Below are 14,252 nucleotides of genomic sequence, written 5' to 3'. Positions count from 1 at the left end.
CCAAGCACGAGTTCACTTCGTGTGCAGGTTGTTTTTCTTTTGCTGGCTTCTGTTATTTTTAGTGGAGTTTGATTGATTTTTTTTTTCCCACCTGCATTCCACGATGACCCACCCTGCTTTGATTCTCATTGGCTGGCACCCGTTGGCTTTTTGTTTAGCAGAATTTGTCGCATTTATTGCTAATGAACCAAATTCGTGCAAGGTTGGTCGGCTTAATGGTTTCAACTCGGATGTGGATGTTTTTATCAGGATGGCAGCCTTATTGTTTAGCGCTCTCGTATATAATTACAATGTCCTGATTTTGTGGAAAATAATGTATTTTACAATATGTAACGTTGCCTCTATGGATGATATAAATGACGGCTCCATTGGAGATTAACATTTTGATGTGGTGTCATAATTAAACTTATTGTTAACCATAATGTTGATATGGCAACCTGATCAACAAGGACATTTAGAAAATGGCACTTTATATCAAAAAGGTTGGCAGAAATTAAAATGTTGACCTGATGATAGCGTTGGATAAAAGGTGACATCACCACCAAAGTAATACAATTGGATATGGAGCCTCCTGCTGTGTCGGTGCTGTTTTGAGTTTTTGAGTGACGGAACTGCTGCAGGCAGTCGTGATAAGCAAGTCAACATTATGCAGAGCGATTGCTGCGATTCAGTAGGATTGATGCAGTAAAGATGAGCGTGGTCTTAACAAAGTCCCACAGTGTGGCAGACGTTAGACTAAAGAGTGCTACATAATAAGAGCTTAATAGCTGGTGTGCATTGTAAATTAATTGATTTAAAATGGCCCTGGAAAAAACACTAAAATGTTACTAAAAATCTAATTGAAATGGCAATAAGTGCACTCTAGAAATAGCTGATGTCTTACCATGTGTGTACTTGTTTTATTCAAAATGACGGCCAGTGTTTCTGTGTAGTTTTTATTCATTCATTTGCAAAATATACTTCATGAAATTATGATGTAGCAGCTCACAGAGATGTGTTAAAGAAGACTAAATAAGAGATAATAAGGGTATCATATTTGATGAGACTGACGTTCTTCAGACGACATGTTTAGGAGGATGATCTCCTGCTGCATACTTTAAATTCTGCCTGAGTGTCTGCTAATGGACGTGCAGCAGAGCTCGATGTGACGCAGCTCTGAAAACACTGAACTCAGCACAGTGAAATCTGTCCTGTGATGGACGATGTCGCTCTGTGGAAGTTATTTGTCACGCTGAAGGAGAACCTTGATATCTGTAGAGAACCTGTGCGGTTGATGCCAAATGTAGAAAAAAACCTCCTTTTTCAGATGGTTGGCTTATTCTTTGAGGTGACTTTTATCCAATTCACTTAGCTAAGATCTGGCCGTGAGCTCAAAGCAGCAGTCACTAATAAAAGTACTTTTATTCTTCATCTACGTCTTCCTCTTTAGATTCATATAAACTGCCAGGGTTTTATTACTTCACTTTACCTTCTGTAGTCGAATGGCTTTGATCTCCTTTGAGTTAGTTTGCTTCTTTGATTTGCGCCTCCTAATATGAGATTATAACAACCAGGATTAAGTTGCACCAGCTATTTGTTAATCCGTGACTGTGTGTAAAGTTTTCTAAATATGTAGAAACTACCAGCTAATCTCAAACCGCTGATTTGATTAATCTGGTTGCTTATTTAAAACGTAAGGAATGTCTTAGTGAGTAAAGACTTTTGTGTAAATCATCAACAACTTTCAACAATATAGTGACTAAAGAATTACCTATGGATGTACTGTCCCACCTGGGTGGTGGGACAGCCTTACGTCCTAGCTAAACTGGGTTAGCTTAGTAACAGCTAATATCTACACGTGTGCACCAAACCATCATCATTAGCTGACTTTATGCGGGTAAATCTCCACTTTAGTCAACTTGTAATAAATAGATAAGGCTGAGATAGAAACAGCTGGGGCACCTGGATCCTAATCCAGATGAAATGATCACCACAGTCTGAACAGACGGGTGGTAGATTGGTTTGCTCTGCTGCTTCACACTGAGGAGGTCCTACCTTTAAAGGTAGAAGTGGTCCACTCAGCTGTCTGTGTGCTCTGGTTAACTTGATAGACTGGCAAAGGATCAACAAGTGTCTTTAAATGGTGAACAATGTGAAATAAACATGACTGGTTCATCAGCACACCGATGTTTGAAGTATTTGAATGTGACTGTCTCATGTTGCGTCTTTCCTGCCGTAGAATAATCATTTTATCGTACTAAACTTGTATTATGAGTTAACGAGAGAGGCTGTTATGTCTTTAAAGTTGTTCCCTCTCCACCTCTCCTGCTGGTTGGCTGTTACACATTAACAGAGTCGGCTGATATATTTCTGCCCAGAGTCGAGTTTACCTTCATTCCTGAATTTGTGGATTATCTTCTCCCCCTCTAGAACAAACCTGTGTGACCGTGTGTTGCGTGTAGATACAACACCTTGAATAAATATCTCCACTAAACGGCCGAGGAGGTCATGTTCATGCGGGGCATAAACTGATGCTGGATTAGTTTCCTCTTAATGTGACTCAGCGTTGGTTTTATGCCCTTATTTGTTAAAAACTACGTTCATATCTTGATAAATAACATGTGAACACATTAATGCACATAACTAAACAGGAATGTGTAAACTGTGCTGTGTCATTTCAAACAGTGTCTGTGACGAAGAACCTTTTCTATATTGTGATGAATTTTTCAGATATGTGATGTAAAAATAGACGTTTGATGTCAAACGTTGTGTCAGCTGTTATTGGTAAAGCTGACTCCAGTGAAAGCGCCTCCTGCTGCTCTGTGTGAGTGACCTGTAACATCTCTCTTTAATTGCACTTTAAAGTACTTTACTTTCCTCGCTTAATGCTCCACTGACTGTTTGATGTTCAGACTCTTCCTCACTACAGCCTCAATGCGCCGCTTTAACACAGCTAACATCCACTGCAGTGTTCACTCTGTGATTCTGTGCATTCACTGCAGCCTCTCTTTATGAGTCGTACACAGTAGGAGGGTAAGAAAACATCGATACACTTCAGAGATGTTAGGTTTTGTGATACAGTACAATTTCTCTAAAAACACATTTGATTTTTAACAAATTACATTCAAAGATTCATGCCAGACCCCGGTTTAAATTGCACAAAAAGCAGCGTTTATGCTTATGGCGGCTTGGTCTTTACAGTTCTTTGTTTTTTTAAATTCACAATATATTGTTGGTAGGTTTGGCCGTTATTACCACAGACTGTATCTAAGAAGTGGACGTAGTCGTCGTTACGTCACCCGTTGGTTTGTGGACTGATGTTTTGAGTCCTCCAGTTTGGCATTTAGGTCGTTGCTAACTTTGTTTTTTGCAACCAGTGAATGTAAGTGACGGCGAGGTAGAGACGCTGTATATGGCTCGATTAGCGACCTCCTTCAGGGCGACTGGCTAAATGGAGAGCAGGGTCGTCCTTCAATCAGAGGATTGACTGTTCGATCCCCGGCTACGCTAGTCGCATGTCGATGTGTCCTCGAGCAAGACACTTAAAAATTGCTCCTGTAGCTGTGCCTACGGTGTATGAATGTGATAGGTAGGTGTCATGTAGCCCCAGCCATCAGTGTGTGAATGATGACAAGTAGTGTGAAAGTGCTTTGAGTGGTCGGATAGACTATACATGTACAGTCCATTTACCATTTAGACCTGTCAATCACATGGTAGCCCCGCCCTAAAGCATCCCCTGCTTTATGGTCTGTTTGACTCTAAATGGACCATAATGTACTAAATGAACATCATGCTGTATTGAAGAAGACTTGAGACCATAAACTCATGTTTACAATGTTTACTGAGGTAATAAATCAAGAGAGAAGTAGAGTCATTTTCTCATAGACTTCTATACAACCAGAGGAGTCGCCCCCTGGTGGACACTAGAGAGAATGCAAGTATGATTTTTCAATACCGTCATAAATACTGACGTCTCGCTTTCTCTGACAACTTTGGTTTTGGCTCACTTAAGGTGGACTGACCTTTTTAAAGGTGGACCAGCTGTTCTGATTCTAAAGACAAAGTGACGAGCCACTCCTCCCGAGTTTTAATCGGGGATGAATAAAGTGCTGCAACGATACACAAAGGATCCAAAAACAAATGATTTTAAACCAAAGAAACCTTCAGTAGCATGAAGTAAACACTTCAATGGGCTGCGATGAGGTTTTTAATTAACGAGGAGCGACAAGTGTCACAAGACCTTCAAGAGACTCTTCTGTCGCCGTGGTTACTCCATGTGTCCTTCCGCCTTGCTGTTTCTATGGTGACGACCATGTTTCCTCCTCTCTTCTCTCCTTCTCCTCCAGTGTCATCCAGGCTCCGTTACCTCTACCTGTAGACAAGGTGAGAGCAGACGTCGTCCCGTGTGTGTGTGTTGGGTAGTTTGCACACACAAGTATTATTTGTACACACACACACACACACACACACACACAGAGTGGAGTAGTCAGCTGATAGAGGAATGCAGGGATTGCTGCCAGTTTTAGCCGTCTCCCTACAGAAGTCATTCATCTAGTTGAGGGAGCAAAGTTTTATTTTTTTCTTCTGTTTTTTTTGAGTGCTTTGTGTCTTTAAGACTATTTAAATTTCAATCAAATAGCTTTTTTTGGAGTCTGTTACATTATACACATCTGCTCTTTATTTTTGTAATTATTATTTTGAGGTGTCATGATGGCGCTCACTATTTCTGCATTAATTTGATGGAATAATGAGCCAATATCTGTCTATGGAGATGGAAACCTTCATTGCTATAAAGCCATTTAAATCTCGGAGCAGACAGCAGCCTGATACATAACACAAGAGTCACACACTCTGTCGTGTTCCTGCTGAAGTCTTCTTGTCTCACTCACCAACATGAACACACGTGTTGTCGAGCACCGTATCGTGTTGAACGACCAGAGAAATAGTCATCAAGGAAAACAGACCCTTTAATGTCAGTTTGCAGGCTAGATGGCTAATTAGCTGAACACTATGGAAACATGTGTGCAATTAGTAAAAAAAGGAAACAATATTTTTTAAACATCTTAAGATATATTTTTATCGGATTCTTTAAACTCCCAAACATCGACATTAGTATCTGCCTCAAAAATTCAAATTTGACACGTGTTATTGTACAGTGAGTTGAGCCAATCAGCTCTCAAGTGTCTGCTTTCTGTGTATAAAGATGACTTCATCATACCACACTAAACACATTAAACCATATTGAGTCAAATCAATACATGGCACACAGCACCAAGCTATACTGTGCTACAGCGTCAGGCTAACTGTTGAAGTCCAGACTTTACTTTCACACACTGTCTGGGCCGTGTTAGCTTTCTGTTAGCTGCCTCGCCCTGTTCTGTGTTTCCCTGCAACAGTGGGAACAACAGGGCCTCAGTGTAACCTGTCTGAGGAATGTAGGCTGATGGTGTGGTGTGTGTGTGTGTGTCAGGGAGGAGCTGTGACTAGATTTGAACCACGTTTCTAACATAATTAAGTGTCTTAAAGCAGGATCCTTTCGCCTCCTGGGTCTCAGAAACTCTCTCACACGCGCGCACGCACACACACACACGTGCAGACTTGAGGTGTAAAATACAGAGTATGTGTGGTTTTTGGACAAGACTACATGTGTCAGTGGGTCATGTTGCACCTGCTTTCACTGCCATCAAGCCTTTTGTTAAACATTTAAATCAAGCGAGGAATAGTTGAACATTTTTGAAAATACACTTAAACGTTCAGATTGGCTCACTGGTCCACCAGTTTGATCACTGGTTTTACTTTATATGTGACCCTGGAGATTCAGGGCTCATCCCCACAGTATTGTGAGGTATGCAAACTCTGAATGAACTCCAGACAACTGTCAATATGTCACTGTGATCTGTGTGTGTTTATTTTCTAGGTTGCTGCCAACACTCCCAGTATGTATTCTCAGGAACTGTTCCAGCTCTCCCAGTATCTACAGGTAACACACTGACACCTACTGGTCGTTCTGTGGAACCACACTGACGATAACGAGGCACACGAGTCGGTTCATGTAATAATGGTTTTACTGTCGGATAGGCTAGAAAGAGGAGGGCAGGAACTCTGCTTCATTGATGACAACTGACCTCATGATATAACATGAAGCATCATCTGTTTTTCAGCCATCCATAATTCTATCATTAAACATATAAAACCCATCACCAAGTCGGGTACATTACAGGAGAGCAGATCACACTAAATACCCAAAGATGATCAGTGAAGCACAGAAAAGATCTAAAGCTTGAGTAGTTGTTAATTATTCCTGAAGGAAGTGCCTGGAACTCTTTCCTGAGTACTTATGTAACCTCCTCTTTGATTAGTGAAGGACACGAACCCCACACAGCTGATATTCTCACAAAGACACGGGGCCTCGTTACAGAAACGTCCTCAGTCTGGAATCTGTCTTATCTCAGTTTAAGATGCCATTTATGATTTTATTTATTACAGAAACATGTTTCCTAACGATCTTATCTTAGGAAGGAGTATTTAGCATTACAGAACTGTCCGAACTAAAGAAGTTAGGATGACATAGAAAACGTAAATTCAGTTTCACGGTCTTGATTTGTCAGACCATTTAAATATCCGCCAGTTAAAGTAACCAGCTGACAGCGGTATGAAGAGATTAGCAGGTAGAAGTTAACTAACGCACACAGTTAAGGTAATGGTTATTAAGTGAATTGAAAATGAAAGCTTTTTTTTGTTGAATGTTTCCAGAAGAACATATTTATTTATATTACATTCTCTTCATTAATACAGACAAACAATTATCACAATTTAATCATAGACTTGCTGCTAATCACACTACTGTCACTTTACCCAGACATTCTGTCTCCATGTGCTTTTTTTACGCACCTATTTATTTATCTCTTTATATTTAAGGTAAATAACCATTGTTCTTATGTGAGTCATTGATTATCCGCTCTCTCGCTCTCTCGCTCTCTCGCTCTCTCGCCCTCTCGCTCTCTCGCTCTCTCGCCCTCTCACTCTCTCTCTCTCTCTCTCTCTCTCTCTCTCTCCACCAGGAGGCCTTACACAGAGAGCAGATGTTGGAGCAGAAGCTAGCCACTCTGCAGCGTCTGTTAGCCAACACTCAGGAGGCCTCAGAGAGCAGCTGGCAGGTAAGAAATACCACCATCATACTTTAAACCATACTTTAATGTCACGACACATGCTCTGAGTTGTGACTCAGCATTTTTTACTCCTTCTGATGTTGCAACTTGTGAATACAATTTATCTCAAAACTGAAGTGTTTTTTACAACTTTGAATTAAGTTTTCAGTGATAGTGTGTTTAAAGCAAACAAAAATGCCTCACATCTGTACAAATGTATCGTGTAAAGTAGGGCTGCAAGATGATGGAAAAAACTGACTTCTGTGAGGGAATTATGCCCTAAGCTTACACTTCCACTTGTGTGTGTCCGTCCTCACCAGGCTCTGATTGATGAAGACCGTCTGCTCTCCAGACTGGAGGTGATGGGCAGTCAGCTACAGGCTCACTCTAAGGTAATAATGTACCTTATGATAGAAATAACTCCTGCAATAAATGGATCAAAATGAAATCAACATTTTCATCCACTTTTATAAAACCACAACTTCTCTGACAGTCCCAGACGGAGGAAGGGATCCGTAAGGAGCTCCTGGCTCTACAGGAGGACAAACACAACTACGAGACGACGGCGAAGGAGTCTCTGAGGAGAGTCTTGCAGGAGAAGATCGAGGTGGTCAGGAAGCTGTCGGAGGTGGAGGTAAGACTCACACTCATGTTCTTACTAAATGACCACGCTATGAGGGTTCATTTGTCATTTTTGAGGTAAGTGGCTGATTGTTTTGTGGTTTCCTGCAGCGCTCGCTCAGCAACACGGAGGACGAGTGCACCCACCTGAAGGAGATGTCTGAGAGAGGCCAGGAGGAGCTGAGGGAGCTCGCCAACAAGTACAACGCCGCCGTCAACGAGATCAAAGAGCTCACCGACAAAATTAAGGTACCTGCACAGACACTGCAGTGTAGGTGTGTGATGCTACTGTAACATCTAACTAGTTATTTTAACAGTTGTATAGACTATATTAAGTATTTGTTGTTGATACCAGCTGATCGTAAACCAATCGTTTATAAAACATCTATAAACTTTACATCGATGGACCAGATTTTTGTAGCACTTTGTTAGTGATTAATAAAGGTTTGTGAATCTTTTATAAACATTATTTGGATGGTTATTATTAAGTGACAACTGATGATGATGATACCTTGTTAAATGGTTGATGTAATTAATAATTATAAGTAATTATTTAGATAGTTGATATTTGTCAGTGGTTAATAATTGGTTTTTGGTCCATCTGACTAAATAATGTTTATGTTTACAATTTGTTAAACATTTACAATTATTTTTGTAAACATTAAATACTTAATATGGTTTATGAAATTTTATAATTTGTGTAACAATAAACTCTTGACATATGATAATTGTTATCGTCTCTTAACGGCTATGATACAATATTACTAATTATGAATAAAACTATAATTATAAATACAAACTAATAACATAATGCATAATATAATAAAACAGCATTACTAATAATGACTAAATGTTATTACTCATCGTTTCATTGTTTAACTTAAATTTATACCATCAATTTATTTATTTAACTATCAATTTACCATTTATTAAAGATGTGACCTTATATTTGATTTAATAACGTGGATTTATTTAATTTTGTAGAAGCAAAGTGTGTTTTATATACAATGTGGTCCTTGCTTTTATAATTGTTTTTAATATTTTGTATTACTTTTCTCTCTCTCTGTCTACCCATTCTTATATTTCTGGCCATTTCTCCTTCTTTCTGACTCTTGACTTCCACCCTTTCTTCTATCTCCCTCCCTCCTCTCCCTCCTCCAGGAGGCGGAGGACCGGCAGGAGGAGCTGACCCAGCGGGGAGCGACGGAGAAGAGGGAGTTGGAGCTGCGGATCGAGGAGATGGAGGAGAAGGAGCAGGTTCTCCAGGCTCGCATCGAAGCTCTGCAGGCCGACAACGACTTCACCAACGAGAGGCTCGCCGCCCTGCAGGGTACACACACACACACACACACGCACACACGCACACTTAACAAGCTGACACCCTGCAAACCAATCACTTTAACTTTAACACGGTGAGCGGGTCAGAACAGGCCTTTGACCAATCATGGGGCTCCGCTGGGACTTCCTGTCAGTCAACGCTTCTCTCTGCTGTTGTTGTTGTTGTTGTTGTTTACAGTGCGGTTAGAACAGCTGCAAGAGAAAAGTATTAAAGAAAACAACAGCCTGGGTGAGTTCTCATGTCTCTGGTCTGCTCCGCCGTTCATCTCTCTCTGTTGCCGCTAACTTCACGTCCTCATCCTGCACTAATAATGCATGACAACGTCCTGCATGGTGTCCACATCACTTCCTGTTTGCTCGCCGCTCTTTTTCGTTCATCTGTCTCTGTTGTCTGTCACAGTGGAAGTCTGGCTCTTCTTCTTCTTCTTCTGTTTCGGTCTCTTGACTCCGGCCCTCGGGGGTCCTCTGGTGGTTTAAGGGGACGTGTGACGTTGATTCGCGCTGAAGTCGAGATATTTCTCTGGTGTTCGGTCTACGTAAACCCTCGGTACACTTCTGTCAAGCTCGTGAAGCTTTCAGAGAAACTCAGCTGTCACTTAGTTCCAGATTTACATTCAGAAACTTCAAAGTCACAGTGTTAGCAGGTCTGTTACTGTTAATACATCATCAGTCCTCCCTAAATACAGACATTCAAATGTTGAAAACACAAGTAACTGTTTCACTTTGGATTTAGAATTACAAGCTTTATTTGCGTGCATGCACACTTTTGTAAATAATACTATTAAAATAATATTCTAAACAAATATATGCTAGAGCCCACCAATAGTGGCTTTTCCAGGTTGATTCCCATATTTATAAATAGTTCAAAAATATAATCAACAATAATATTTGAAATAAACATGTAGCATAAGGAAACATTTTTGATGAGGAGCCCTCGGATATATTTGTGAATCACAACCAGGATAACGAAATAACAAAATGTCGCTCACCAATATGTGAAGGATTTGTCTGTTTTGTAAATGCAACATTCAAAGTTGGCCCCTCCTCCTCGACTCAACGAGGATTCAAACGTGTGATCTTTTTAATAAAACGTGCCGCCTGCGGCTGTTTCAGAGGAGGCCGGTTGTCTCGGGGACCCGGTGGTTCTCTGTGGAACCGGAGCGGGGCTCGTTGGGGGTGTCTGGGTTATCTGGGTCGATTCAATGGTTACCAAACTGTCCACTGCTTTGGTTATTCTTCTTCTGGGGAAGAAGAGCTTCTGGTCACTGATTGACTTCTTGGGTGTTGAATGCCGACACTGAACATGAATGCTGGAGGTGATGGCTGCTCACTGATCACTCTTAATCACTAGCCACTTTGTGAAGGAACCTGCCGTCATTCGAAAAGTTCCGACAAACTTGTGTGTATATATTTATATATATCTGATCTGGTCACATGACAGATGTCGACATTGTCTCCCACGGACCAGACGAGGACAAACTGAGCCGGCAGACACCTGAGAGCCAGGAGGAAGACGAGGATGATGAGGATACAGACACAGATGATGGTGCATTTGGTGGAGATGAAGATATTGATGGTAGTCTGTTTGATTATCACAATAGTAGACATCTTAATATGTTATATATATATATATATATATATATATATATATATATATATATATATATATATATATATATATATATATATATATATATATCAAACTCAAGATAAAATATTGACTTTGTTTACCTGATTCCAGACAGTATCATCAATAACATGACGAACATTTCTTTACTGAAATGTTGATCTTTCTTCTAGTTTTCCGTATCTTCAGAGTTAAGTTAATCAGAGCCCAATACAGACGACATCACCGTCTCTGAGAGGATGTAGAGGTCCTAAAGCGAATGAACTGAGACTATGAATCCATTGGTACTGACCCTGTCATGCCAGCTTGTCGGGAAGGAGGCGGAATAACGCTCCGAAGTTGGGCTTAACCTCAAGCAAGCGGTCTTGTTATTGCATACATTGGGTACGACTGTGAAGCTGAGATTCTTCTTCTTGTGGATCCAATGAGCCCAATTGTATTCTTGTGTGATGTTGTTAGTCCCCATAGAATCCATTTCACCACCGCCTCATGAACCTTAACAAGGTTATCATTTTCTCGAGACGCACTGCTGAGCTGCATCTCAAGTGTATCTTCCCAGCGCTCATGTGATGTAATCCACTTCTGTGTGGACCTGCTGTCGCCCCCTAAAAATACACACAAACGGATTTATGTGGGTCTCTGAGGGGGATTAACTTTTGATCCACGGAAATATTGTTCTAGCCTCATTTTAAGTTCACACTCAACAGACATTACATGACATTCCTGGATCTTTTAGAGTTATGTTACTGTTCTTTACAATGTCGTCTTTGCTTCGATATTGTCTTCGTGAAAGTCCTTCTCATTTCCTGCGTAGATAACGTCGGCTTACTGAACTCCAGTAAGCCTGTGTTGTCGTTCGCTACATTTTCTGTGCCGGTTGAGGAGGAACTTTTGAGGTCACACTCACATCTTGAGTTTCCATTCTGATTCTGGAGGTGAGAGTTCATGCTTTGCTGCAGAAACTCCTCCTGAATAATGCGATGACTGGATTTTTCCATGAAGTTGTAGTTGAGCTGCTTGAATTCCACATGTTGAGCTGTAAAGTCAGAGACCGTCTGTCTGCCTGTCTGTCTGTCCACGTCCTGTCTGCTGTTACCGTGTTGTGGTATCTGTCCAGAAACACTGCGTTATTCCTGCCATGGCTTTGATTTTCTGCCCCGCCCGTTTGTTTCTCAAGCGTCGATCTGTCCGTCAAGTTATTAATCTCTTTGTTACTCGATAGTTCCTTCATGCTTTCTACCCGCTTGTGTCTTTTCATCATTTCTGTCTTCGGCTCTCTGCTGCATCTCGTCCTCCTTTAATACAGAGTTGGGTATTGAAAGGAACCGATTTTCTTTTTATTTAAATTCTGCTCATCGATTCTAGACAGTAAAGATTTGATCTTCTGCTCGTCAATATAGAACATAGCTGGCTAAACATGCATCAACATGTGTGTTTTGACCAGATCAAGTGCTGGTGAGTCGTGAAACTACAGCAAGTGAGAGAACACAGTTCTGGTGACTCATTTTCTAATTGTGCTCTAAATGATTTATTTCTTAAGTACAAATGGGAAACAAACTTTAGTCAGAACAATATTTCTAGGTTACTTCATTTTACTTCCATTTTTGAAACTTTTCAGAGTTTCTTTTTCTTTCATCTGTGAACACATTATTTTTGTCCGGATCAAGAAGTGTTTATTGTTGTAATACTCATTTAGACCACAAGAGGCAGAAGTGCACCTTGTGTTCTAAACGGGATGAAAAGCGTTATTTTGTCGTTCATTGATTCATTTTCTTCCAGGTGAGTTTAACATTTGTCCATGCACTCAAAACACAAGGTACGTGTATATAGTAACTTCATTTCAGCCTCTTGTGGCTGAAAACCAGCTGAAAAAACAGTAACTTCAAACATGATCCTGGCAAAAATAAAGTTCACCTGTTAGTCATGAACACAGGAGCGAAAACATCGTAGAAAACAGACCAGATTTTTATTTTTAGCCTCCAACATATTTAGTTTTAAGTCTGAAACGATTAGATTCAGTTAGATGTTGCATCGATGAGCAGAATCAATCGGATCTGAAATAAATACAGACTCCTCTCCTGATCGTCCTCTTAGTAATGTCAGCGCTCTGTGTTTCTATCAGACAACTGTCATGTTAACAACAGCGGAGGAGACTCGACTAGAATCCAACAGTTGATTGAGTGTCCGCGTGAGTACAATCACACATTGCTACTGTGTGCTGCCACACACACACACACACACACACACACACACACACACAGAAGCACAGACTCCCATGCTGCTCGGAAAAGTCAAAAAAGAAAGGCATGTTGCATCAAAATGATAAAATATTAAGTCAAACACTTCCTTTCTCAGTCAAAATGATCAGATAAATGAAAATGTTTAACCTTTTCATCATTTACTAATGTGATATTGAAGCTAGAGTTTGTATCTTTAGTCATATTTACTCAAACTGTCACTGAGTCCTGACTGTAGCTCATAAGACAGATAATCGTTACTCTGCCTCCTCGTAAGAACCAATCAGAGCAGAGGAGTCACTGACGCAGCTGTCAATCACTGCTCTTGAAGCCTGTGGACTAAAATCAGATCAAATATGAATCAATATTCTGTTACTGCACTGCTTATTGGCAGTGATTGACAGCTGCTTCAGAGACTCTGATTGGTTGTTTTTCATCGGACACGGTGGAATCCTGCAAACGTCATGAGGACTAAAAGGAGCCCCAGGAACCAGATTATCTGTCTCGTACACTACGATCAGGACATCGTGACAGTTTGAGCGCATAGCATATAATTTAAGATTTTTACTTATTTCATGACACAAACTGATGTCTTTTCTCATAATTATGATGTTTTTTCTTCCATTTTAAGATCCATCCGAGTAAATCTGGTGACTGTGTGAAGAAAGTCATAGCCGACGTCTTTGACTTGAGTTGTACAGATATGAATATCACAAGATAGTTGTTGTATTATACATAAAGCCAAAGTGTTTCCGCTTACCTCCCACATAGGATCCATCCATGCAGATACTTTCATTTGTGCAGGTTTTAAGACCTCAGCACAATAGACTCGAATATGTTTATTTGTGTTGCTGAAAGCATCCAAAAGTTACACTTTAAAATCTGGAGAGCAGCATCTCTCTCCAGAGAACCGATGTCCCCGTTATTCAGAATAATCAGACATCACTGTCTACGAAAAATCAGAACGGTGTTTTATTCGGTTCTTTATCGTGAGTAACCAGGAGAGAATACGCTGAGGGCAACATACTATTTGTTGTTGTTGATTTGAGTGAAAGGACCTTCTAAACAAACCAACTTGTACAGCGTGAACATGTCCTTAGATATTTGATTGCAGACAGATCGCTGCTGTCTGAACGGTCTTGCTGCAGCTCTCTGAACGTGTCCGGTAGTTCCAGGTTTATCTGGTGCTCTGGTGGTTGTTTTGTGGTGTGTTTTGGTTCTGTAGCTCCGGTCGACCGGTCGGTTCTCAGCTTCTCTTCTTCTTCAGCAGATCTTCCCATCTTTAGTTTCTGCATGCTGACT

At 40.7% G+C, this 14,252-nt stretch overlaps 1 protein-coding gene across 9 annotated transcripts in view; it reads left to right on the top strand.

Annotated features, from left to right (window-relative positions):
- The window catches only part of slmapa (sarcolemma associated protein a), a 51,585-nt gene that overhangs the window by 21,353 nt on the left and 15,980 nt on the right, over positions 1-14,252 (top strand). For 4 of the 9 annotated variants that reach the window (XM_079265803.1, XM_079265802.1, XM_079265804.1 and 1 more), the window contains 10 exons: positions 4,326-4,362; positions 5,897-5,959; positions 7,041-7,136; positions 7,448-7,519; positions 7,621-7,761; positions 7,860-7,997; positions 8,910-9,078; positions 9,265-9,315; positions 10,528-10,632; positions 12,836-12,901. In XM_079265803.1, coding sequence (XP_079121929.1) covers positions 4,326-4,362; positions 5,897-5,959; positions 7,041-7,136; positions 7,448-7,519; positions 7,621-7,761; positions 7,860-7,997; positions 8,910-9,078; positions 9,265-9,315; positions 10,528-10,632; positions 12,836-12,901 — 938 coding nt within the window. Of the gene's footprint in view, positions 1-4,325; positions 4,363-5,896; positions 5,960-7,040; positions 7,137-7,447; positions 7,520-7,620; positions 7,762-7,859; positions 7,998-8,909; positions 9,079-9,264; positions 9,316-10,527; positions 10,663-12,835; positions 12,902-14,252 lie in introns of all 9 variants that reach the window. The other 5 variants (XM_079265807.1, XM_079265806.1, XM_079265808.1 and 2 more) reach the window with 5 other exon arrangements.

The sequence above is a fragment of the Melanostigma gelatinosum genome (assembly GCF_949748355.1).
Source record: "Melanostigma gelatinosum genome assembly, chromosome: 3".
Lineage (NCBI taxonomy): Eukaryota > Metazoa > Chordata > Actinopteri > Perciformes > Zoarcidae > Melanostigma > Melanostigma gelatinosum.
Note: the sequence above shows the minus strand (reverse complement) of the source record. Positions and strands in the feature narration are given on the sequence as shown.